The following is a 27,901-nucleotide window of genomic DNA, read 5'->3' on the forward strand; positions in this document are numbered from 1 at the left end:
GCCTTACATATGCGTCTTTATTCTCCAGGTGTTCTAAGGAGGAATGTAGGGCCGGAGAGATGGAATCTGCCGTTGACCTGTTGCTCCGGTAGGCGAATTACAAAGCGTTGAGGTTGACCGGTAGGCTGTAGTTGATGTGTGCCATAAGCAGTCGCTCGAAGCACTTCATAGCAATTGATGTCAGAGCCACAGGTCGATAGTCACTCAGGCATGCCACCTTGCTCTTCTTCAGCACTGAGAATATCATTGCCTTCTTAAAACATGAGGGGATCTTAGACTGAAGCAAGGAGCAGTTGAAGATGTCAGCAAACACTCCAGCTAGATCGCTTGCACAGGCCCGGCCAACCCGTCCCGGGACGCCATCTGGGCCCGTCGCCTTCCTTGGATTTATCTTCAGGAAGGTCCTTCTAACGTCCTCCTCGGTGATGATGAATCTGGATGCCACCAGGTCCGGTTCATCCGGAGGGAGTGGGATGCTCCTCTTCTGTTCGAATCTTGCATAGAATACGTTAGGTTTGTCAGGAAGAGAAGCGCCACAATTATTGATATTCCGAGCCTTTTCTTTGCGTCCAGTGATCTCAATTAGACCCTGCCATAGTCTACCGGCATCCCTCTGGATAGCCTGGGCTTCCAACTTGGCTCGATATTGCCTCTTGGCGCCCTTAATGGCTTTCCGGAGTTCACGCCTGGATTCCTTGTAGCGACTAGTATCCCCGGAACTAAAAACTGCAGCTCTAGCCTTCAAAAGGGACTTGACCTCATAATTCATCCAAGGTTTTCAGTTAGGGAAAACCCAGATCGTCTTGCGAGACACACAGTCCTCAATGCATTTCCAGATAAAGTCCGTGATAGCTGAGGCATACTCATCGAGGTTAGCTGGCGAATCCTTGAATACTAACCAGTCCACCGATTCAAAGCAGTCATGGAGGACCTCATTTGTTTCCTCTGTCCAACGCAACACCACTTTTGACATCATGACCTCCCACTTCAGTTTCTGTTTGTAAGCCGGGAGGAGGAGTACGGCCTGATGGTCCGATTTTCCGAAGTGAGGTTGTGGGATGGAACGGTAAGCATCCTTGACTGCTGTGTAGCAGTGGTCAAGTATATTCGGGCCTCTAGTGGGGCAGGAGACATGTTGGTATAACTTTAGCAGCGCCTTTCTGAGGCTGGCCTGGTTAAAGTCCCTGGCTATAATGAGTAAAGCCTCGGGATACCTGGTCTCAAGTTCACTGTTGTTGGCATACAGTATGTTCAGAGCACACTTCATGTCCGCCTTGGGGGTGGGGGGGGGTGGAATGTAGACCGCTGTCAGTATGACCGAGGTGAATTCCCGTGGCAGATAGTAGGGATGACACTTCGTCAACAGGTGTTCCAGGTCCGCACTGCAGGAGGTTGTCAGTGCCACTGTGTCTGAGCGCCACGCGGTGTTGATCAGTAGGCAGACACCACCTCCCCTCGTCTTGCCCAAAGACGCCGTGCAGTCCATCTGATGGATTGAAAATCTCTCTGGTCGGATGGCACAGTCGAGGGTGGCAGGGTAGAGCCAGGTCTCAGTGAAACAGAAAACACAGCAGTTCTGCATCTCCCTGCAGTAGGTGAGTCTCCCTTTAAGATCATCCACCTTGTTCTCTATGGCTTGCACATTAGCTCGCAGGATGGTGGGCATAAGGACCCTGGAGCCCCTCAGCTTCAATCTGACCAGCAGCCCAGCTCTTTTCCACACGCTTCCTCGGTAAATAGTGCATCTTTCCAGGTTTCCATTGATGCAGTGTGTTGTTGGCAGCTCTTTAAGGTTGGTGGATGTGTCCCGCGGGGATCGATCGGCGGGTCGTGTCGTCGGGTGCTCCGGGTTGGGCCGAGTGATGGGGGAAGCTCTGCTGCCACTTCCAGCTGCTGGGGGCCCGGGCTGTCGATTAGGTCGGGCCCCGAAATCGACACTTAATCCCGGAGGGTCGGGCTCCTGGCCGAAACAAGTCCGTGAGCTGAGTCCTGGTTGCGGTGGCCTCCGCTCCAGCCGAGCTTCGGGTTCGATTTCCGAGGTCGGTGGTGGAGGCCTCCCTTCTGGCAGCTGTGGATGGCCACCAATGGGGGTTTATGGTGGTCACTTCGGGGAAGCGACTGGGGCACCTTGAAGTCAGTGACGTCACTTCTGTGTTGTCGTCTGCTCTGGAGAGGTGCTGGTCGGAATGGGCCTCGTCTCCAAGCGCTCCGGCACGGTAGCAGGCCGCGAGTCTCCGGGAGCTTGGAAGGCCTCGTTGGTCGGGTCCAGGTGTGGTCCGGAGTTGAAGAAGCAATTCTCGCGCGGTGATCTCCAGCTGGGTCAGTAGCTTCGCCAGGGTGTTGTTGATCTTGCTAGATGTAGCAGATTGCAGGTTCAGAAGGGTTTCTCTGGTATAGGATAGCGTAGAGGGCAGTTTGCTCGGGAGAGCATGCACAGAGTTGCCAGATACCGGCGCCATTATACACTTGACTATAAGCAGCACTGGGGCCTCACAGGGGACTGCAGTAGTTCTTTTCATGTATATGCTGTATACCTTGGACCTTTGATAGAACCATGATTCATCTTATCTGCAGAAATTTTCTGATGACTCAGCAATAGTTGGGTCTATAAAGGGAGGATGGGAGGATGAATACAGGTGCCTGGTGGAGGACTTTGTCAAATGGTGCAAGCTGAATCATCTATCGCTCAACATCAGTAAGACAAAGGAGATGGTGATGGACTTTAGGAAGACTAAGCCTGCACTGCTCCCTGTTACTGTTGATGGTGAGGACCTATAGGTATCTGGGGATGCACTTGGATCATAGACTTGAGTGGAGCACCAACACAGAGGCTGTGTACAAGAAGGGCCAGAGTTGCTTCTACTTCCTGAGGAGACTGTGGTCCTTTGGAATATGCAGGCCTCTCCTTCATAAGTTCTACCAGTCGGTTGTTGTCAGTACAGTATTCTATGTGGTGGCGTGCTGGGGCAATGGCATCAACACGAGTGACGCGAACAAGCTCAATAAACTGATTAGAAAGGCTGGCTCTGTTAGAGGAGTCAAACTGAACTCACTGGAGGCTGTAGTAGAACAAAGGACCCTCTGGAAAATCCTGGCAATTCTGATCAATGTTTCTCACCCTCTGCATGCCTCCTTGGCTGAACAGAGGAGCACTTGTAGTAATAGGCTAAGACAACTGCGCTGCTCCAAAGTGCGCTATATGAGGTCATTCTTACCCTCAGCGATTAGGCTCTATAATGAGTCAGCCTATAGCAGATGGAGAGATGATCCCCTCCTGTTAAGACTCTTTGAGATAACAGATTTTAAAAATTCTTTCTTACTTCTCTTCCAATATTTGATTACCTGTGCACTTGTAATACTACTGTCACACTGTAATTTCCTTTGCAATCAATAAAGTATCTGTCTATACATTGTTCTTGAGGTAGGTGACCAAAACTGCACATAATACTTCAAATTAGGCCTCACCAATGTCTTGTATAACTTCAACATAACATCCCATTTTCTGTTTTCTTTACATTAATTTGTGAAGGTCAATGTGCCAAAAGATTTCTTTATAACCCATCTGCTTGTGACACCACTTTCAACGAATTATGTATCTTTTGCCCGACCATTCACTGTGTAAGACCTGACTGGTCCAATCGAAATGCAAAACCTCGCACTTTTCTGCATTAAATTCCATCTGCCATTTTCACCACAGTTTTGCAGTTGATGCAGATCCCTCTGCAAGTCTTGATAGCTTTCCTCACTGTCCACAACACCCCCAATCTTGGTGTCGTCAGCAAATTTGCTGATCCAGTTAATCACATTGCCGTCCAGATCATTGATATAGATGACAGCCAATGAAGGACCCAGCACTGATCCCTGCGTTGCTCCACTGGTCACAGGCCTCCAGTCGGAGAGGATGATTTCCATTCATTGCTTGATTTTTGATCCTTGTGAAAGTATGAGGGAGAGGTAAAGACAGGCCCCATAGGCCAATGAACTTAGATGTATCCTACCCACTTTGGGGAGCCACAGTCTAACCACGCAGAGTGGAAAGTATCCCTGTGTGCACGTTTGACTGATGAGTCTAGTCATCCTTTTGATTGGTACTGATATGTCTGTCTGGTTTTAGGTGTATGACCTGGGGATTGATGGCCAAGGGATGAGCCGAGTGGCTTCTTTATCCCAGAATTCAGTAGTTTCTTCAGCAGGTAACATAGCCAGGTGAGTGTGTAACGTAGAGTGTGAGTGTGGAGCTGTGATTGCTCTGGTTATTGGTATTTGTCAAACCTTTCCACATTACTCAATACCTTTCCATGTTATCAACAAATGACACAAAAAGTTAGATGCCTTGCAAATAAATGTCTGATGGTTGTTTTTTAAGGATCAACAGGAAAAGACAAGCACTATTATCTGAACAGTAATGAGGGATAACTGCAGATGCTCGACATCTGAAAACAGATACAGGTGTCCCCCGCTTTTTGAACGTTCGCTTTACGAAACCTTGCTGTTACGAAAGACCTACATTAGTTCCCTGTTTTTGCTAACATTCGTTGTTAAGAGAAAAAGGCAGCGCGTGCCCTGAGCAGCCAACCTCCTGCCCCAGAACTGCATTCTAGCCGGCATTGCTTAAAGACGGGCCTGGGAGCATTCGTTAGCAAGATGAGTTCTAAGGTATCAGAAAAGCCTAAAAGAGCTCGTAAGGGTGTTACACTTAGCGTAAAACTAGACATAATTAAGCGTTTCGATCGTGGTGAACGAAGTAAGGACAAAGTGAGTTTGTCTTGTGGAAGTTGATGAAGATAATGAAGAGATTTTGGCATCCCATGACCAAGAACTGATAAATGAAGAGCTGATGCAATTGGAAGAGGAAAGGATAACAATCAAAACCGAATGCAGTAGCAAATGGACAGAAATTGAAGTCGCCCAGAAACTGAACGTGAAGCAACTGTGAACAACAGGAATTCTGCAGATGCTGGAAATTCAAGCAACACACATCAAAGTTGCTGGTGAACGCAGCAGGCCAGGCAGCATCTCTAGGAAGAGGTACAGTCGACGTTTCAGGTCGAGACCCTTCGTCAGGACTAACTGAAGGAAGAGTTAGTAAGAGATTTGAAAATGGGAGGGGGAGGGGGAGATCCAAAATGATAGGAGAAGACAGGAGGGGGAGGGATGGAGCCAAGAGCTGGACAGGTGATTGGCAAAGGAGATATGAGAGGATCATGGGACAGGAGGCCCAGGGAGAAAGACAAAGGGGGGGGAACCCCAGAGGATGGGCAAGGGGTATAGTCAGAGGGACAGAGGGAGAAAAAGGAGAGTGAGAGAAAGAATGTGTGTATAAAAATAAATAATGGATGGGGTACGAGGGGGAGGTGGGGCATTAGCGGAAGTTAGAGAAGTTGATGTTCATGCTATCAGGTTGGAGGCTACCCAGACGGAATATAAGGTGTTGTTCCTCCAACCTGAGTGTGGCTTCATCTTTACAGTAGAGGAGGCCGTGGATAGACATGGCAGAATGGGAATTGGATGTGGAATTAAAATGTGTGGCCACTGGGAGATCCTGCTTTCTCTGGCGGACAGAACGTAGGTGTTCAGCAAAGCGGTCTCCCAGTCTGCGTCGGGTCTAATGGAATGTGGAATTAAAATGTGTAGCAACTGTGTGAGATTTTCGCTGCAATAATTGCAGAAAAGTACGACTTTAATTTTGAAAGGGTACGTCAGTTTAGGGCATATTTGCAAGATGGTTTGAGTGCTTACTAAGAACTGTATGATAGAAAAATGCATGAGGCTAGCAATCAAACATACTGTCGTTTTTCAAGCCTTCCACATCAGCCACAGCAGACGACGTACCTCGACCTTCGACATCGAGGCAGGCAGACATAGAAGAAGATGACCTGCCTGCCCTGATGGAAATAGATGACGATGATATGACACCCCAGTATCCCACCACCCCAACCCCTGGGCCGCGGACTGATACATTGCCGCGGAGAATGCAGCGGTAGCCGGGACGCACCCAACACCTCTTTAAGAAAAAAATCCGAAATAATTTATGAACTTTAGTTTTGTTATTTATGTGTGATTCATCTGCAGGTTTTATCTGTGCCTTCATAACTTATCGTGTGGTGCGTGTTATGTGTATAACTATGCTTTACACCCTGATTCGGAGAAACATTGTCTTGTTTCTACGTCTTGTATAGTTACATAGGATATATATATGTGTGTGTGTGTATATATATATGTGTGTGTGTATATATATATATATATATATATATGTATGTATGTATGTATATATACATACATATACACATATCCCGGATCAAATCCCATTGTGATCAGCAAGTGGCAAAGGGGGAAAAATAGTGAGATTTCCCCATATCATTCTGCAGACCGACCAATATAAAATTCTTTGGGAGAACACTATACTTGCCTTGAGCGATCACACCACTACCACTAGTTCACTGACCATGCATTCTTCCTTCAGTGCACTCCAGAAGTGCACTGCGTCCACAATACTGCCATTCTCTGCAGATCCTCTTCAACATTGCCCTTAAACTGCAGACCACGCCCGTAGTATTAAAAAAGCAGCAGAAAATGCTGGAAATGCTCTCCAAGGCAGCAGTTGCTGACAGGAACAGTTAACGTTCCAATTTGAAAAACTTTCATCAAAACTGAGTGTTTCCAGTGTTAAAGGTTTCCCCCGCCATCCGAATGTAGAGCGTTCCTATGAAATGGTTCATAAGCTGGAATGTCGTAAGGTGAAGAAGCAATTACCATTTATTTATATGGGAAAAATTTGTGGGTGTTTGCAGACCCAAAAAATAACCTACCAAATCATGCTAAATAACACACAAAACCTAAAATAACAGTAATATATAGTAAAAGCAGGAATGATACGATAAATACACTGCCTATATAAAGTAGAAATACTTTTCTACATTCATTGCCGCACTGTTCTCCGTAGCGGAAATCTCACGCAAGCACTCTCGGCAGAAACACTCTCTGCATTAGATTTCAGTGGTAGGTAAATTGATGGAAAATATTCTTAGAGATGGTATATATAATTATCTGGATAGACAGGGTCTGATTAGGAACAGTCAACATGGATTTGTGCGTGGAAGGTCATGTTTGACAAATCTTATTGAATTTTTTGAAGAGGTTACTAGGAAAGTGTGGGCACGTGGCCAAGTGGTTAAGGCATTGGACTGGCGACCTGAAGGTCGTGAGTTCAAGTCCTAGCCGAGGCAACTTGAGCAAGGCACTTCAAAACACATTGCTCTGCGACGACACTGGTCAAGCTGTATGGGTCCTAATGCCCTTCCCTTGGACAACATTGGTGTCGTGGAGAGGGAAGACTTGCAGCATGGGCAACTGCTGGTCTTCCATACAACCTTGTCCAGGCCTGCGCCCTGAAGACTTTCCAGGCTCAGATCCATGGTCTTGCAAGACTAGGAAAGTTGACGAGGGTAAAGCGGTGGATGTTGTTTATATGGACTTCAGTAAGGCCATATAAGATCCCACACGGAAGGTTGGTTGGTTAGGAAGGTTCGATCATTAGGTATTAATATTGAAGTAGTAAAATGGATTCAGCAGTGGCCGGATGGGAGATGTCAGATAGGCCGGTGACTAGTGGTGTGCCTCAGGGATCTGTACTGGGTCCAATGTTATTTGTCATATACATTAATGATCTGGATGAGGGGATGGTAAATTGGATGAGTAAGTATGCAGATGATACTAAGATAGGCGGAGTTGTGAATGATAATGAAGTAGGTTTTCAAAGCTTGCAGAGAGATTGAGGCCAGTTAGAAGAGTGGGCTGAAAGATGGCAGATGGAGTTTAATGCTGATAAATGTGAGGTGCTACATTTTGGTAGGACTAATCAAAATAGGACATGGTAAATACATGGTAAATGGTAGGGCATTGAAGAATGCTGTAGAACAGAGGGATCTAGGAATAATGGTGCATAGTTCCCTGAACGTGGAATCTGATGTGGATAGGGTGGTGAAGAAAGCTTTTGGTATTCTGCCCTTTATAAATCAGAGCATTGAGTATAGGAGTTGGGATGTAATGTTGAAATTGTACAAGGCATTGGTGAGGCCAAATTTGGAGTATTGTGTACAGTTTTGGTCACTGAGTTGTAGGAAAGATGTCAACAAAATAGAGAGATTACAGAGAAGATTTACTAGAATGTTACCTAGGTTTCATCACCTAAGTTACAGAGAAAGGTTGAGCAAGTTAGGTCTTTATTCTTTGGAACGTAGAAGGTTGAGGGGGGACTTGATAGAAGTATTTAAAATTATGAGGGGGGATAGATAGAGTTGATGTGGATAGGCTTTTTCCATTGAGAGTTGGGGAGATTCAAGCAAGAGGACATGAGTTGAGAGGGGGCAAAAGTTTAGGGGTAACATGAGGGGGAACTTCTTTACTCAGAGAGTGGTAGCTGTGTGGAAGAGCTTCCAGCAGAAGTGGTTGAGGCAGGTTCGATGTTGTCATTTAAAGTTAAATTGGACAGCTATATGGACAGGAAAGGAATGGAGGGTTATGGGCTGAGTGCAGGTTGGTGGGACTAGGTGAGTAAGAGTTTGGCATGGACTAGAAGGGCCAAGATGGCCTGTTTCCGTGCTGTAATTGTTATATGGTTATTGTAAGGTACATTTAACCAGTGACACTTTGAAGGTGATGCAGTAGGGTGTTCAGAAGTCTAATGGTCTGCGGGAAGAAACTGGTTCCCATCTTGACCATTCTTGTTTTTATGTATCAGATCTCCTGTTGATGGTAGAAAGTCAGAGAGGATACTGGATGGATGGGTGTGATCCTTAATAATACTAAGGACCCTGTGTAAGCAGTGCTTCTGATAAATGGAATGCTGGATGATTGAGGGGCCCTTCACTGCTGCAGCCTTCCTCCACATTCACTGCTGTTGTGATGCCATCATCTATTGCCAGTTCCACCGTTGAGGTTGTGGTTGAATTGCTGTTTATCTGGAACTTTCCTCTTGACCTTACCGCCATGGATGACCTGACCAGGAGCAAAGTGTTCGATGGATAAACTCCACATGGCATCACTCTTGGGATCTCAGGAACTCACAAGCCTCTTCACCACGACAGGCTGATGATCCTTGGAGAACCAGGAATAAAGGAACACCTGAGTGGTTGAAGAGAGGACTGTGGGTGCTTTGCACTTGACAAGGAACAGCCCCAAGAAATGCTGCAGTGTTCAGATCATACTGAGGGAACACGTATTATTGGAGCACTTTGCAAGGAACAGCACCAAAAAAGTGTGGCAATGTTGGAGTTGTACTGAGGAAACAAATTTTTTGGAAGCACTTTTCTGCTTGGGAGCTCTACTGAGTAAGTGCAGGCTTCTTTATCCTGTCCCTTAGGGCTTCATTCCAGTTTGTGAATTCCTCAACGGGAAACAATGGTCAATGCAGGTCAGAAACAACATCTCGTTGTCACTGATATTAAACGCTGGTGCACCTCAAGGATGTGTGCTTCACACGTTGCTGTGCTCTTTGCCCATGAATGAGTGGCTAAGCACAGCTCAGACACCATCTTTATCTTAGAATAGATGTGCTGAAACTGGAGAGGGTTCAAAGGAGGTTCACGAAAGTGATTCCAGGGTTGAATGGCTTGTTGTATGAAGAGTGTTTGATGGCTCTGGGCCTGTATTGATTAGAATTCAGAAGAATGAGGGGTGACCTAATTGAAACCTATTGAATTGTAAAAGGCCTTGATGGAGTGCATGTGGAGAGGATGTTTCCTATTATGGGAGGTCTAAGACCAGAGGAGACAGCCTCAGAATAGAGGGGCATCCTTTTAAAACAGAGCTGAGGAGGAATTTCTTTAGCCAGAGAGTAGTGAATCTGTGGATTTTGTTGCTGTGGAGGCCAAGACTGTAAAACAGAACTTGATAGATTCCTCAAACACGAGGAATTCTGTAGATGCTGGAAATTCAAGCAACACACATCAAAGTTGCTGGTGAATGCAGCAGGCCAGGCAGCATCTCTAGGAAGAGGTACAGTCGACGTTTTGGGCTGAGACCCTTCGTCAGGACTAACTGAAAGAAGAGCGAAAAAGAGATTTGAAAGTGGGAGGGGGAGGGAGAGATCCAAAATGATAGGAGAAGACAGGAGGGGGAGGGATGGAGCCAATAGCTGGACAGTTGATTGGCAAAAGGGATATGAGAGGATCATGGGACAGGAGGCCCAGGGAGAAAGAAAAGGGGGAGGGGGGGAAAACCCAGAGTATGGTCAAGGGGTATAGTGAGAGGGACAGAGGGAGGAAAAGGAGAGAGAGAAAAAATGTGTGTGTATATAAATAAATAACGGATGGGGTACGAGGGGAGGTGGGGTATTAGCGGAAGTTTGAGAAGTCAATGTTCATGCCATCAGGTTGGAGGCTACCCAGATGGAATATAAGGTAAACACAAAATAATCTGCAGATGCTGTAAAAGATCAAAGCTAAAGATCTGGCCAGAAACGTCGACTGTAAAAGATCCGGCCTGAAACGTTGAATCATCGTTTCTGACTGATGCTGCCCGATCTCGGAATATAAGGTGTTGTTCCTCCAACCTGAGTGTGGCTTCATGTTTACAGTAGAGGAGGCCGTGGATAGACATATCAGAATGAGAATGGGATGTGGAATTAAAATGTGTGGCCACTGGGAGATCCTGCTTTCTCTAGCGGACAGACGCAGACTGGGAGATCGTTTTGCTGAACACCTGCGAACCCATTAACACTATTGCACTATTTTTTGATCTCTTGTGCTACTTATTTAATATAATTTTTATATTTTTATTGTAATTTATAATTTTTAAAGTTGTGTTCTAATGTAATGGTGTCACAAAACAGCAAATTTCATGACATATGTTTATGATAGTAAAACTGATTCTTATTCTGAGATGACTTCTGTGGAGCACTGAAACATGAAGCTAGTGGATCATTTGATTCTGCACCACCAGTCTATACAAATCACAAAACCATCACATTTCATGACTTCTGTAAATTTATTCATCAGACCAGGGGTATTTTAATTCAAATGATCAGCAATGCTCTGGTTAGGTACCTCTGTTCATGGATACTTTACCATTACCTTGTCGGCTGGATTAGCCTACCATAGGGGAGCTTGTTAAATGCTTTACCAAAGTTCATGTAGCCAACATCCACCATCCTCCTCATTAATCGTAGCTACCTCCTCAAAAGCTCCATCAGAATTGAAAGGACCTTATCATTGTGTCTAATAAGTCTTATGTTTCTATAAATCACAAAAATATCGTGTTGCTAGGTATCTTTTCTATTAATTTCTCTACTGCTATTGTTGGGCTTAGTGGCCGATAATTTCCTGTCTCATCTCTGTTACCTTTAAACCAGAGTATCAGATCCGTCATAGATAGGGTGGACATCCAGTGCCCTTTTCCAAGGGGGACAATGGCTGATAAGAGAGGACAAGCTTTTAAAGTGAGTGGAGGAAGGTATACCAGGGATGTTTGCCAGGACTGGTAGCTGAGGCAGATACAGTTGCAAGAAAAGGTTTGTGAACCCTTTGCAATTACCCTGTTTTCTACATTAATAACTCATAAAGTATGGTCTGATCTTCATCTAAGTCACAATAATAGACAAACACAAATTGCCTAAACTAATAATACACAAACAATTGTACTTCTCGTCAATACCGAGTATACCATTAAAACAATCACAGCCGAGGTTCAAAGAGTATGTGAACCTTTGGGGTAATGCCTCGTACAACAGTTATTTGGACTCAGGTGTTCCAATCAATGAGACGTGATTGGAGGTGTGGGTTGTAGAGGTACCCTGCCCTATGAAGAAAAAAGACAAAGTCAGATTACTGACAAATATCTCAAGAAAGATCTGTTTATGTAGACCATGTCTTGATCAAAACAACTTTTCAGAGGACCTTGGAAGAAGAATTGTAGAGATGCACGAAGCTGGAAAAGGCTAGAAAAGCATTTCTAAATACCTGAGTGTTCATCAGTTCACAGTAAGAGAAATTGTCTACAAGTGGAAATTCAGTACTGTTGCTACTCTCACTAGGAGTGGCGCCTTGCCAAGATCACACAAAGCGCACCACATGCTTTACTGAATTGGTGAAAAAGAATCCTAGGGTAACAGCAAAAGACCTGCAGACCCTAATGCTAAAGTCTCTGTTCACTTTAAGAATGTTGTTCATGGAAGGACACCACAGAGGAAATACTGCTCTCCAGAAAATAAAATATTGTTGCATGTCTCAAGTTTGCAAAAGAGTCCTTGCATGTTCTACAATGCTCTGGGACATTGTTATGTGGAGAGATGAAACCAAAGTTGAACTTTCTGGCAGAATGTTTGGAGGTAAAAGGACACTGCATGCCAACACCAAAACTTCATCCGAACTGTGAAGCATAGTGGAAGGCGCACCATGAATTGGGGGTGCTTCACTGCCTCAGGGCCTGGACAGCTTGCTATTGTTGAGGGAACAATAAATTCAAAATTGTATCAAGGCATTTTACAGGAGAATGTCAGGGAAGTGGTCCGTAACATGAAGCTTAATAGAAGTTGGATGATGCAACAAGACATTGATCCGAAACACAAGAGTAATTCAACGACAGAGTGGTTCATAAAGAAGAAAATTTGTGTTTTGGAATGTCCATGTCAGTGTCGAGACGTTAACCGAATTGAGATGCTGTGGTAAATACTGATGAACTAAAAGTTTTGTATGGAGGAATAGTCTAAAATTGCTCCCGCTGTTGTGCAAGGCTGATCAGCAGCTACAGAAAATGTTTGGTGGAGGTTATTGCTGCTAAAGGAAGTTCTACCAGTTATTAAATATGTGGCTTCACATACTTTTCAGCCTGGTTTGTGAATGATTAAATAATATGTTCAATAAAGACATGAAAAGTACAATTGTTTGTGTATTATTAGTTTAGGCAGACTGTGTTTGTCTACTTGGAACATAACATAATAAATAGGAGCAGGAGTAGGCCATCTGGCTCATTGAGCCTGCTCCACCATTGAATAAGATCATGGCTGATTTGGCCATGGACTCATCTCCACGTACCTGCCTTTTTCCCAAAACCCTTAATTCCCCTACTATGCAAAAATCAATCCAACCTTGTCTTAAATATATTTACTGAGGTAGCCTCCACTGCTTCATTGGGTATAGAATTCCGCAGATTCACCACCCTCTGGGAAAAGCAGTTCCTCCTCATCTCCGTCCTAAATCTACTCCCCCTGAATCTTGAGGCTATATCCCCTAGTTCTAGTCTCACCTGTCAGTGGAAAGAACTTTCCTGCCTCTATCTTATCTATCCCTTTCATAATTTTTTTATATTTCAATAAGATCTCCTCTAATTCTTCTGAAATCCAGTGAGTACAGTCCCAGGTAACTCAATCTCTCGTCATAGTCCTCATCTCTGGAATCAATCTGGTGAACTGCCTCCAAAGCCCAGTATATCCTTCCTCTAAGAAGGAGATCAGAACTGCATGTGGTACCCCAGGTGCGGCCTTACCAGTACAGTTACAGCATAACCTCCCTGCTCTTAAATTCAACTTGGAGTGCCAGGCTTCAGATGTTTCAGAAAGGACAGGGAGGGAGGCAAAAGAGGTGGGGGCATGGCACTGCTGATCAGAGATAGTGTCAGGCTTCAGAAAAGGAGGAAGTCATGGAGGGATTGTCTGCTGAGTCTCTGTGGGTGGAAGTTAGAAACAGGAAGCGGTCAATAACTCTACTTGGTGTTTTTTATAGACCACTCAATAGTAACAAGGACATCGAGGAGCAGATAGGGAGACAGATTCTGGGAAGGTGTAACAATAACATTGTTGTCGTGGTGGGAGATTTAAAATCCCCAAACATTGATTGGCGTCTCACTAGACTTAGGAGTTTAGATGGGGTGGAGTTTGTTAGGTGTGTTCAGGAAGGTTTCCTGATGCAATATGTAGACAAGCCTACAAGAGGAGAGGCTATACTTGATCTGGTATTGGAAAATGAACCTGGTCAGGTGTCAGATCTCTCAGTTGGAGAGCATTTTGGAGATAGTGATCACAATTCTATCTTGTTTACCATAGCATTGGAGAGGGATAGGAACAAACAAGTTAGGAAAGCGTTTAATTGGAGTAAGGAGAAATATGAAGCTATCAGGCAAGAATTTGGAAGCATAAATTGGGAACAGATGTTCTCATGGAAATGTACAGCAGAAATGTGGTAAATGTTCAGGAGATGTTTCTGTGATGTTCTGCATAGGTATGTTCCAATGAGACGGAAAGGATGGGTACAGGAACCGTGGTGTACAAGGGTGTTGAAAATCTGTCAAGAAGAAAAGAAAAGCTTACGAAAGGTTCAAAGAAGATTATAAGACTAACAGGAAGGAGTTTAAGAATAAAATTTGGAGAGCCAGAAGGGGTCATGAGAAGGCCTTGGCGAGCAGGATTAAGGAAAACCTCAAGGCATTCTACAAGTATGTAAAGAGCAAGCGGATAAGATGTGAGAGAATAGGACCAAGCAAGTGTGACAGTGGAAAAGTGTGTATGGAACTGGAAGAGATAGCAGAAGTACTTAATATTTTGCTTCAGTATTCATTACGGAAAAGGATCTTTGCGATTGTCGGGATGACTTAGAGCGGATTGAAAAGTGTGAGCAGAAAGACATTAAGAAAGAGGCTGTGATGGAGGTTTGGGAAAGCATCAAGTTGGATAATTCTCCGGGACTTAATAATATGGTTAGGAATAGTCAGCATGGCTTTGTCAAAGGCAGATTGTGCCTTACGAGCCTGATTGAATTTTTTGACTAAACACATTGATGAAGGTAGAGCAGTAGATGTAGTGTATATAGATTTCAGCAAGGCATTTGACAATATACCCCATGCAAGGCTTATTGAAAAAGTAAGGAGGCATGGGATCCAAGGGGACGTTGCTTTGTGGATCCAGAACTGGCTTGCCCACAGAAGGCAAAGAGTGATTGTAGACAGGCCATATTCTGCGTAGAGGTCCGTGACCAGTTTTGTGCCTCAGGGATCTGTTCAGGGACTCCTACTCTTGGTGATTTTTATAAATGACCTGGATGAGGAAGTGGAGGGATGGGTTAGTAAATTTGCTGATGATACAAAGGTTGGGGGTGTTGTGGATAGTGTAGAGGGGTGTCAGAGGTTACAGTAGGACATTGATGAGATGCAAAACTGCTGAGAAGTGGCAGATGGAGTTCAACCCAGATAAGTGTGAGGTGGTTTATTTTAGTAGGTCAAATATGATGACAGAATATAGTATTAATGGTAAGACTCTTGGCAGTGTGGAGGATTAGAGGGTTCTTGGAGTTGACACTCAAAACTGCTGCGCAGGTTGACTCTGTGGTTAAGAAGGTATATGGTGCATTGGCCTTCATCAATCGTGGGATTGAGTTTAAGAGCTGAGAGGTAATGTTGGAGCTATATAGGACCCTGGTCAGACCCCACTTGGAGTACTATGCTCAGTTTTGGTTGCCTCACTACAGGAAGGATGTGGAAACTATAGAAAGGGTGCAGAGGAGATTTACAAGGATGTTGCCTGGATTGAGGAGCATGCCTATGAGAATAGGTTGAATGAACTCGGCCTTTTCTCCTTGGAGAGATGGAGGATGAGAGGTGGGAGACCTATCTCATCAAATGATTGATGCAGATTGTGAGGAGATAAGTCCCAGCATAAACAACTGGAATTTCACTGGTCACAACTTCCTGAAGTGAATTAGTTTTATTTATTCTTTGTGACGATATCCTGAGTTGTTCATTATGGACTGTGCCTTTAAAAAGAGAGAAAAGAGCAAGAGAGAGAGTGTGTGTGTGTGTGCGTGCGTGCAGCTGTACAGCACAAACAGCTTCTTACCGAGAGAGAGAGAGGGGCGAAGACTGCTCACAGTTTGTTTGGGATTTCTGCAAGGACACTGCCAGCTTCTGAGTTCCTACAGAGAGAGAAGGGAGGAGCTACTTGATAGACAGCTGGTGTTCAGCACAACAGTATTTAAACCAGCGTAATTGCTTGTTTCACAGGACATGCAAATGCACTAAGGTGTGAAGTTACCACTATCCTGTTTAGTTGCCCACGAGTGTGGGACTGAGGATCGATTGTGAGGTATCGATCTGTGATTATTAGTGCGTGAAAGAGTGACTCTGTGGAGTCCACCAGTGTGTCTAACCTTTGCCTGAGTTGGTAGATTATCACTTGAAGACGGTGCTCTTAAGTTGGTCAAGTTTGGCTAACTTGGAAGTTTCGGAGGACAGCGGGAAGAATTGATGGCATTGGCTTACTCGGACAACCACCATACCTCTCTCTCTCCATCACTACTCAACACCACAAGCTGAACTGATTTCATTTACCCATCACTGTAAGACTGTATCCATTTACCCCCTATGCTTGAAGAAGCTTGGTTTTTATATTTCCACACTTATATACAAACGTACATATAATCACTGCTAACCTGTTTGATATATCTGAATTTATATTACTGTATATCATCCTCAATTATGGATGCTCTAAAATTGTTTTATATTGTCTACATGGCACTCTATCGAAGCCTTTCTGAAGTTCCAAACTTTCAATGTACAATGGCTTTCTCCTGTCTATTCTGCCAGTTAGAAAATCAAAAAATTGCAACACATTTGTCAAACATGATTCCTTTTCAAAAGTCCACTATTGTAATATTAACAAATTTCATGACATATTAAATCTGATTCTGATGTTTGATTTTTCCAGCATTCATTTGCAGCTTATGTCAGTCTAACTGATCTGATCTGTACACAATCTTCCATGCATCCAACTGGAACAGGGTTTCTCATTTAAACTAATTTCTCTTGCAATAAAAGACAACTGTATCCTTGGATCTTGCATGTTAACTTTCAGGGAATCATGTACAAGTGTATCCAGGTCACTTCAATTACCATCTTTCATGTTTGTTTTTCCTTTGAATTTTGTTAGTCTCTGAAAAATAATTTGCTTTTAATGGAACTGTGTGTCAGAAAAATTAATATGAATTGTGCTTTAGTGTTATTGTTACTGTATTCATATTATTAGCATTGTTGGTGACATCTAGATATGGCACGTTGATGGAGTAAAGTATGGCGTGATTCATAGATCTCTGGTTTGACTAATATTTATTATTCATTGTTAATCTTTTTTTTGTTCAATTCTTTTATTTTAACTGTGTGAGAATCTATGTGTTTGGTACTATTTTACTTAGACTGTTCCTTGGGTCTCTGTGCATAAGTTTCAGATATCAAGTTTGGACTTTTAGATGATTTTATGGCTTCATTTTATCATGATTGACTGATTGAAGCTGAACTTTGTCAACATGTTCTCACTTACAAGCTCAATTTGGTAGAAGTTAACAGTGACCAGATAACACACAATACGTAATTGCAAAGTTTTCTTTAAAAACAATAATCATTTAATTGTTTTTATAATGTAGGATGTTAGGGATAAATTTGTCCTGGTGAGGAAGATAAAGAATGGTAGGGTGAAGGAACCATGGGTGACAAGTGAGGTGGAGATTCTAGTCAGGTGGAAGAAGGCAGCATACATGAGGTTTAGGAAGCAAGGATCAGATGGGTCTATTGAGGAATATAGGGTAGCAAGAGAGGAGCTTAAGAAGGGGCTGAGGAGAGCAAGAAGGGGGCATGAGAAGGCCTTGGCGATTAGGGTAAAGGAAAACCCCAAGGTATTCTTCAATTATGTGAAGAACAAAAGGATGACAGGAGTGAATGTAGGATCTATTAGAGTAAAGGTGGGAAGATGTGCCTGGAAGCTGTCAAAGTGAGCGAGGTCCTCAAGGAGAGGGAACTTGATGAAGGTGAGGACAATATGAGTGTGGTTGATGTTCTGGAGCATGTTGATATTAAGGGAGAGGAGGTGTTGGAGTTATTAAAATACATTAGGCCGGATAAGTCCCTGGGGCCTGACGGAATATTCCCCAGGCTGCTCCACGAAGCGAGGGAAGAGATTGCTGAGCCTCTGGCTAGGATCTTTATGTCCTCGTCTACGGGAATAGTACCGGAGTATTGGAGGGAGGCGAATCTTGTCCCCTTGTTCAAGAAAGGTAGCAGGGATAGTCCGGGTAATTATAGACTGGTGAGCCATATGTCTGTGGTGGGAAATCTGTTGGAAAAGATTCTTAGAGATAGGATCTATAGGCATTTAGAGAATCATGGTCTGATCAGGGACAGTCAGTATGGCTTTGTGAAGGGCAGATCGTGTCTCACAAGCCTGATAGAGTTCTTTGAGGAAGTGACCAGGTATATAGATGAGGGTAGTGCAGTGAATGTAATCTACATGGATTTTAGTAAGGCATTTGACAAGGTTCCACACGGTAGGCTTATTCAAAAAGTCAGAAGACATGGGATCCAGGGAAGTTTGGCCAGGTGGATTCAGAATTAGCTTGCCTGCAGAAGGCAGAGGGTTGTGGTGGAGGGAGTAAATTCGGACTGCAGAGTTGTGACTAGTGGTGTCCCACAAGGATCTGTTCTGGGACCTCTACGTCTTGTGATTTTTATTAACGACCTGGATGCGGGGGTAGAAGGGTGGGTTGGCAAGTTTGCAGATGACACAAAGGTTGATGGTGTTGTGGATAGTGTAGAGGATTGTCGAAGATTGCAGAGAGACATTGATAGGATTCAGAAGTGGGCTGAGAAGTGGGAGATGGAGTTCAACCTGGAGAAGTGTGAGGTGGTCGTTACTTGCCTACTCTTCAATTAGATGTTCTTTCTCCTCTCCCACTTCTGTGACCATGTGCTTGTATTTTTACTGATTTTTTGTCATTTTCAGGACCATAGATCGGGCAGTCTTCAAGCCAATTGTGCACATTGCCGTGATTGAGAGCTCGGAATCTGTGGATTGCCACTTGTTGGCTGTGACACATGCAGGTGAGAATTTGCAGCATTGGTGAACTAAGGGCTGGTGAAGTTATAATATCATAGAATATCTGTGTGGAAACAGATCTTGCAGCTCGGCATCCATGCTGACAGTCTATTGCTGTAAACCTCTTCTATCCATGGAACTGTCTGGTTGGCATCCATCTGTCTCAGTGGCCAGTGAGTACAGTGAAAGCTTCTGAAGCAATACACTTGGCAGCAGCTTGACTGCAGGAGCGTCTGGATGGATGTTCAGTGGCATCCAGCCACCATTGGGGCTCCACTCTGCACTTGCTGTCTGGGTTTACTTCCGTAGCCCACATCTCTTCCGATACTGCCCACTACGCTGTGGGGCTATTTACCCATATCTGGGGATCTGGTACATGAGCGTCAGGGTGTGTCCACATGGCAGTGGGCCTGTGTGCTACATCTGCTGGGGCCAGACCTCCTCCCTGTCCACCGCAGTTCAGCCTAAGCCCGAAACAATTCAGTTTCCGTGTGTCACCAGCGAGGAGGCACTATATGGGGTTTGATGCTGGAGAGGGTATGTACTGGCAGGGAGAGGATTATACATTCAGCTCTCCTTTTCGCGTGACTACGAGTCAGTGGTGGAAGTTGAAAGTGAGAGCGACAGGCACTACCAACTACTCCTCCACATCATAACAAGCATTTTGAGAACAAAATGGACCTGTCTTAATATGTATCAAATGTTATAAGTACATACTATAATTATGTAATTATGTGATGAGGTTCACACAACTGATTCCCGGGATGAAAGGGTTGTCATACAAGGAATGTTTGATGGCTCTGGGTCTGTACTCGCTAAAATTCAGAAGGATGAGGAGGGATCTCACTGAAGCCTTTTGAATGTTGAAAGGATGTGGAAAGGATGTTTCCCATGGTGGGAGAGTCTAGGACAAGAGGGCATAGCCTCAGGATAGAGGGGCACCCTTTGAAAACGGAGTTTTGGAGAAATTTCTGTAGCCGAAGCGTGGTGAATTTGTAGAGTTTGTTGCCACATGCAGCAGTGGAGGCCAGGTCGTTGGGTGTATTTAAGGCAGAGATTGATAGGTTCTTGATTGGACGTGGCATCGGTGGTTACGGGGAGAAGGCTGGGAATTGGGTTGAGGAGGAGGGAAAAAAGGATCAGCCGTGATTGAATCGCAGAGCAGACTCGACGGGCCAGATTCTGGCCTAATTCTGCACCTATGTCTTATGGTATGTAACGACGTACCTCTACAGCTTCCTCTGTCAGTTCGTTCCACATACCCACTATATTCTTTTTGAGAAGAGTTGTCCCTTGTATCTTTTAAATATTCCCCTCTTACTTAAACCTGTGGGTTCTAGTTTTATGCTCTCTTAACCTGACCAACAGGTTGAGCATTTATCTCCTCCGTGCCCCTCATGATTTTATAGATCACTATAAGGACACCACTCAGTCACCTGTGCTGAGGGAAAATAATTGTAGCCTATCCTGTCTCTTAGTTCAAGCTCTCCAGTCTTGGTAATATGCCTCTGATTTATTTCTGCAGTTTCTTCAGCTTAATTTCAACTACCTTCTACCTAGTTGACCAGAAATGCATACAGTTATCCAAGTGCAATTTCACCAACATCTACTCTACCACGTCTGACTCCTTACTTGTATCCATCCTGGTTTTCATGAGGTCTTACCTTCCAGACCAGACTGCCATGTGGGAGCTTGTTAAAAGCTTTGCTAAGGCCCATGTAGATTATGTTGTCCACCCTGATGTCATTAATTTTCTTCAAAAAATAGTAATCAATTTTGGTGTGACACTATTTCCCCATACACAAATCTCTGAATGATTTTTGCCACAGTAAATACGGATAAGAAATATTCATCTGAGCTATCACCCATCACTTGAGAACCTATTGTTTCCCACGTTACCCTTTTAATATGCCTGTAGCATCTCCTAGGATTCTCTTTTACCTTATGTAACATTGCTATCTCTTGCCCTCTTTTTTTTTGTCCTCCTGTTTTCCCTCAAGTATACTCTAGTATCCTTTGCTCCTCAAGAGTTTGGCTTGATACCAACTGCTTATACCTTCCAAACTCCACCTTTTTTAGACCAGACCCTCAATATTGCTCCTGAGGTGTTCCCCATTGTTGCCAGCCAAAGAGGAACATACTGTTCCGGAACTCTCCCTATCTTACTTTTAGCTGTCTCATACTTGCCAGACATCCCTTTACTTGCAAACAGCTTTAGCCAGTCAATTTTTTCAAGTTGTCTAATGCCTCCAAAATTTGCTTTTCCCCATGCTTGAAGTTTAACCTGCAGACTAATCCTATCCTTTCCCATAATGTAAAACTAATAGAAATCTGGTCACCAGTCCCAAAATGCTGCTTCACTGACTCTTGTCTGTCCAGTTTCCCTCTAAGGTTCAGTGTTGCCCTTCTGTAGTATGGCTGTCTAGAGTCTGTAAATTGTTTTAAGAAAACTTTCCAGGACACTTTTAACGAATTCTGCCCCACCTAAGTACTTGGCACTAGGGCAGTCCATGTCAATATCAGGAAAGTAAAGTCACCTACTATTACAACCCTCTTTTACAGCTATATGCGATCAACCTGCATAGAAATTGGGTTCCACGTGCAATGCATCAGCTAGTGCTCATCAGGATTCAATGCCATCTGTCAATGCTCTGCCTATTTACCATCTTCATCTTAAGAGTCATAGAGAACATAGAATAGTACAGCACAGTACAGGCCCTACGGCCCACAATGTTGTGCCGACCCTCAAACCCTGCCTCCCATATAAGCCCCCACCTTAAATTCCTCCATATACCTGTCTAGTAGTCTCTTAAACTTAAACTTAAAGAAGTACAGCACAGAAGCAGGCCCTATGGCCCATCTAGTCTGTGCTGAACCATAGAAAAACTACAACACAGAAACAGACCTTTTGGCCCTTCTTGGCTGTGCCGAACTATTTTCTGCCTAGTCCCACTGACCTGCACACAAATCATATCCCTCCATACACCTCTCATCCATGTATCTGTCCAATTTATTCTTAAATGTTAAAAAAGAACCTGCATTTACCACCTTGTCTGGCAGCTCATTCCATACTCCCACCACTCTGTGTGTGAAGAAGCCCCTCCTAATGTTCCCTTTAAACTTTCCCCCCCTCACCCTTAACCCGTGTCCTCCTGTTTTTTTTTCTCCCTTTGCATCAGTGGAAAAAGCCTGCTGGCATTCACTCTATCTAATAGATTGGTTAAACATGACCTACCACGCGCAAAGCCCTGTTGACTCTCCCTAATAAATCCCTGTCTATCCAAAATGCTTGTAGATTCTGTCTCTTAGTACCCCCTCCAATAACTTACCCACTACTGACGTCAAACTTACCGGCCTATAATTTCCCGGATTACTTTTCGATCCTTTTTTAAACAACGGAACAACATGAGCCACTCTCCAATCCTCCGGCAATTCACCTGTAGACACCGGCATTTTAAATATATCTGCCAGGGCCCCTGCAATTTCAACACTAGTCTCCTTCAAGGTCCGAGGGAATACCCTGTCAGGTCCTGGGGATTTATCCACTTTAATTTGCCTCAAGATAGCAAGCACCTCCTCCTTTTCAATCTGTACGGTTTCCATGATCTCACTACTTGTTTCCCTTAATTCCATAGACTTCATGCCAGTTTCCTTAGTAAATACAGGTGCAAAAAACCCATTTAAGATCTCCCCCATTTCTTTTGGTTCCGCACATAGCCGACCCCTCTGATCTTCAAGACGACCAATTTTATCCCTTACAATCCTTTCACTCTTAATATACCTGTAAAAGCTCTTTGGATTATCCTTCACTTTGACTGCCAAGGCAACCTCATGTCTTCTTTTAGCCCTCCTGATATCTTTCTTAAGTATTTCCTTGCACTTTATATATTCCTCAAGCACCTTATTTACTGTCAATCCCATCCCTTCATATCCCTACTATCCATGTCCCTATCCAAACTTCTCTTGAACTTTGAAATTGAGATCGCATGTACCACCTGCACTGGCTGGATAAGGTCCTAATCTATCCAATCTTTCCTTATTACTCATGTCCTCCAGTCCTGGCAACATCCTTGTAAATTTTCTCTTTCAGCCTTATTTACAACTTTCCTGTAGGTGGGTGAACAAAACTGCACACAATACTCAAAATTAGGCTCACCAACATCTTATACAATTTCAATATAACATCCCATCTCTTGTACTCAATACTTTGATTTATGAAGGCCAATGTACCAAAAGCTTTCTCTACACCCCTATCTATCTGAGCCATCACTTTCAATGAATTATGGGCCTGTATTCCCAGAACTATTTTGTTCTATTATACTCCTCAGTGCCTTACCTTTCATTGTGTAACTCCTACCCTGGTTGATCCTGCCAAAGTGCAATACCTCATACTTGTCTGCATTAAATTCCATCTGCCATTTTTCATCTACTTTTTCAGCTGGTCCAGATCCTGCTGCAAGAACTGATAGTGTTTCTTGCTGTCCACTACACCACTAATCTTGATGTCAGATTTGCTGATTCAGTTAACCACATTATCATCCAGATCATTGATACAGATGACAAACTACAAAAACTCAACAACAATCCCTGCTGCACCCTGCTAGTCGCAAGCCTCCAGTCAGAGGGCAATCTTCTACTACCACTCTCTGGTTTCTCCCAGGAATCCAGTGTCTAATCCAATTTAATACCTCATCTTGAATGCCAAGCGACTGAACCTGCTTGACCAACCTCCCATGAGGGACCTTGTCTGATGCCTTACTAAAGTCCATGTAGACAACATCCACTATTTTACTTTCATTCACTTTCCTGGTAACTTCCTCGAAATACTCTATAAGGTTGGTGAGCCACAGCCTACCACGCACAAAGCCAAGCTGACTATTCTTAATCAGAACCTGTCTATCCAAATTCTTATATATCTGGTCCCTCAGGATACCTTCCAATAACTTTCCCGCTACTGATGTCAGGCTCACTGGCCTATAATTTCCAAGTTTATTTTAAGAGCCTTTCTTAAACCTAAGATTCTCCTTGCTGTCCAGAATTCCACCACTTTTGGTCTTGAATGGGTAATGAATCAAAGTTTAAAGTATAATTATCATTGAAGTATGTCTACTATATACAACCTTCAGATTGATCTTCTTTCAGGCAGCCATTAAACAAGCAAAAAGAAGTGAAATAGAATTCACGAAAGACCCCACACTCCCCAAAGACAGCCAAACATCTAATGTGCAAAGAAAAAGAATCAATTGTTGAAAACTGTAAAAAAAAAGCAAACAAACATTCCACAGAATATGAACCGCAGAGTCCATGCAAGTAGTCCACAATTGACAGGGTTTGACCTCTCCCAGCATTTAATGAAGTGTGTGTGACATATACTGTGATTGCTGTCTTTGTTTTGTATCTAGGTGTGCGACTATATTTCAGCACAATGCCCTTCAAGAATCCATCTGCAAGACCCAGCATGCTGGTGCTGGTACACGTACGACTGCCACCAGGATTTTCTGCTTCAGCCATGCCACAGAGGCCATCCAAGGTCCACAAAGCTCTATATATTAAAGGTATTTGCATTACAGGGGAACTGTGACTGTATGCCGCTCCTTATTTAGGTGACATTAAAACAAAGAATCTGGAGTGGAAATTGGCAGTCAGCTTCTCAAGCTATTTTTTTTGTCTAAACTGAAATCATGACTGATCTAGTTTTGGTCTCAATACTAATTCTGCACTGCTTTTCTATGCCCCTCAACTCCCTTCCAGTTGAAAGGTCTGTCAGTCTGTTTTAAATACATTCAGTTTTAAGCGATAGAACTTCAGTCACAATTCACCAGAAGAAGAAACTCCTCCATGCCTGTGACTGAAATCTGTGTCCCTTATTATGGCGGAGTTTGAGATAACTACGCCAGGGAAACATGCTGTTAGGATATATATGAGTGGGGAAGGGGGGAATGAAGTGAGAACCTGTGAGGTAATAAGTAGAAGTTGTAATGGAATCTGATAGGAAAGGACAGTGGACCACAGGAGGAAAGAGAAGGAGGAGGGGCACCAGAAGAGGATGTGGGAGAAATTAGCTGATGTTAGAAAAATCAATGTTCATGCCATCAGGTTGGAGGCTACCCAGATGGAATATGACATGCTGTCCCTCCAGCCTGTTAGTGGCCTCATCGTGGCAGAGGTGGAGGCCATGGGCCAACAGGGCAGCATTGATGGATGCTAGAGGAAGGAAAACTACAAAGTCTGTGTAGGGGAGCACTTTGGTTCCAGTGATCATAACGCCATTAGTTTCAATTTGATCATGGACAAGGATAGATCTGGTCCTAGGGTTGAGGTTCTGAACTGGAAGAAGGCCAAATTTGAAAGAAATGAGAAAGGATCTAAAAAGCGTGGATTGGGACAGGTTGTTCTCTGGCAAAGATGTGATTGGTAGGTGGGAAGCCTTCAAAGGGGAAATTTTGAGTGCAGAGTTTGTATGTTCCTGTCAGCATTAAAGGCAGATTGAATAGGAATAAGGAACCTTGGTTCTCAAGGGATATTGCAACTCTGATAAAGAAGAAGAGGGAGTTGTATGAAATGTATAGGAAACAGGGGGTAAATCAGGTGCTTGAAGAGTATAAGAAGTGCAAGAATATACTTAAGAAAGAATTCAGGAGGGCAAAAAGAAGACATGAGGTTGCCTTGGCAGTCAAAGTGAAGGATAATCCAAAGAGCTTTTACAAGTATATTAAGAGCAAAAGGATTGTAAGGGATAAAATTGGTCCTCTTGAAGATCAGAGTGGTCGGCTTTGTGCGGAACCAAAGGAAATGGGGGAGATCTTAAATAGGTTTTTTGCGTCTGTATTTACTAAGGAAGCTGGCATGAAATCTATGGAATTGAGGGAATCAAGTAGTGAGACCATGGCAACTGTACAGATTGAAAAGGAGGAGGTGCTTGCTGTCTTGAGGAAAATTAAAGTGGATAAATCCCCGGGACCTGACAGGGTGTTCCCTCGGACCTTGAAGGAGACTAGTGTTGAAATTGCGGGGGCCCTGGCAGAAATACTTAAAATGTCGCTGTCTGTGGGTGAAGTGCCGGAGGATTGGAGAGTGGCTCATGTTGTTCCGTTATTTAAAAAAGGATCGAAAAGTAATCCGGGAAATTATAGGCCGGTGAGTTTAACGTCAGTAGTAGGTAAGTTATTGGAGGGAGTACTAAGAAACAGAATCTACAAGCATTTGGATAGACAGGGGCTTATTAGGGAGAGTCAACATGGCTTTGTGCGTGGTAGGTCATGTTTGACCAATCTATTGGAGTTTTTCGAGGAGGTTGCCAGGAAAGTGGATGAAGGGAAGGCAGTGGATATTGTCTACATGGACTTCAGTAAGGCCTTTGACAAGGTCCTGCATGGGAGGTTAGTTAGGAAAATTCAGTCGCTAGGTATACATGGAGAGGTGGTAAATTGGATTGGACATTGGCTCGATGGAAGAAGCCAGAGAGTGATGGTAGAGAATTGCTTCTCTGAGTGGAGGCCTGTGACTAGTGGTGTGCCACAGGGATCAGTGCTGGGTCCATTGTTATTTGTCATCTATATCAATGATCTGGATGATAATGTGGTAAATTGGATCAGCAAGTTTGCTGATGATACAAAGATTGGAGGTGTAGTAGACAGTGAGGAAGGTTTTCAGAGCCTGCAGAGGGACTTGGACCAGCTGGAAAAATGGGCTGAAAAATGGCAGATGGAGTTTAATACTGACAAGTGTGAGGTATTGCACGTTGGAAGGACAAACCAACGTAGAACATACGGGGTTAATGGTAAGGCACTGAGGAGTGCAGTGGAACAGAGGGATCTGGGAATACAGATACAAAATTCCCTAAAAGTGTCGTCACAGGTAGATAGGGTCGTAAAGAGAGCTTTTGGTACATTGGCCTTTATTAATCGTAGTATTGAGTATAAGAGCTGGAATGTTATGATGAGGTTGTATAAGGCATTGGTGAGGCCGAATCTGGAGTGTTGTGTTCAGTTTTGGTCACCAAATTACAGGAAGGATATAAATAAGGTTGAAAGAGTGCAGAGAAGGTTTACAAGGATGTTGCCAGGACTTGAGAAACTCAGTTACAGAGAAAGGTTGAATAGGTTAGGACTTTATTCCCTGGAGCGTAGAAGAATGAGGGGAGATTTGATAGAGGTATATAAAATTATGATGGGTATAGATAGAGTGAATGCAAGCAGGCTTTTTCCACTGAGGCAAGGGGAGAAAAAAACCAGAGGACATGGGTTAAGAGTGTGGGGGGAAAAGTTTAAAGGGAACATTAGGGAGGGCTTCTTCACACAGAGAGTGGTGGGAGTATGGAATGAGCTGCCAGACGAGGTGGTAAATGCGGGTTCTTTTTTAACATTTAAGAATAAATTGGACAGATACATGGATGGGAGGTGTATGGAGGGATATGGTCCGTGTGCAGGTCAGTGGGACTAGGCAGAAAATGGTTTGGCACAGCCAAGAAGGGCCAAAGGGCCTGTTTCTGTGTGTAGTTTCTATGGTTCTATGGTTCCATTCTTTGAAGGACATATGCAGTGTCCTGGAGTGGAAAATCTCATCATAAGAACAGTTGTGGCAAAGATGGAGGAACTGAAGAAAAAGAATAGAATTTTTATGTGACAAAATGGGAAGAAGTACAGTTAAGATAGTTGTGAGAGTCTGTAGGTTTATAAAAAACAATCATTAGACAGGGTGTCTCCAGAGATGGAGAGAGTGATTGTGAAAAAGATTCCAGATTGTTTAATGTCATGTCCTGTACAGGAAGGATATCAGTAAGATTGAAAGAGTGCAGAGAAGATTTACTAGGATGTTGCCAGGTCTTCAGGAGTTCAGTTAGGAAAGATCGAACAGGTTAGGACTAGATTCCTTGGAGCGTAGAAGAATTAGGGGGGATTTGATATAGGTTTACAAAATTATGAGGGATATTGACAGAGTAAATGTGAGTAGCCTCTTTCCACTTAGATTAGGAGAGATAAATACGAGGGCAAACAACAGGAATTCTGATGCTGGAAATTCAAGCAATACACATAAAAGTTGCTGGTGAACGCA

General features: G+C 43.7%; 1 protein-coding gene across 2 annotated transcripts in view; it reads left to right on the plus strand.

Annotated features, from left to right (window-relative positions):
* nup155 (nucleoporin 155) overlaps nt 1-27,901 on the plus strand; it is a 248,559-nt gene that overhangs the window by 68,601 nt on the left and 152,057 nt on the right. For both annotated transcript variants that reach the window (XM_063049676.1, XM_063049677.1), the window contains exons 9-11: nt 4,115-4,206; nt 18,755-18,852; nt 24,250-24,402. In XM_063049676.1, the coding sequence (XP_062905746.1) occupies nt 4,115-4,206; nt 18,755-18,852; nt 24,250-24,402 (343 nt within the window). The remainder of the gene's footprint in view (nt 1-4,114; nt 4,207-18,754; nt 18,853-24,249; nt 24,403-27,901) is intronic.

This window comes from Mobula hypostoma, chromosome 5 (genome assembly GCF_963921235.1).
Source record: "Mobula hypostoma chromosome 5, sMobHyp1.1, whole genome shotgun sequence".
Classification (NCBI taxonomy): Eukaryota; Metazoa; Chordata; class Chondrichthyes; order Myliobatiformes; family Myliobatidae; genus Mobula; species Mobula hypostoma.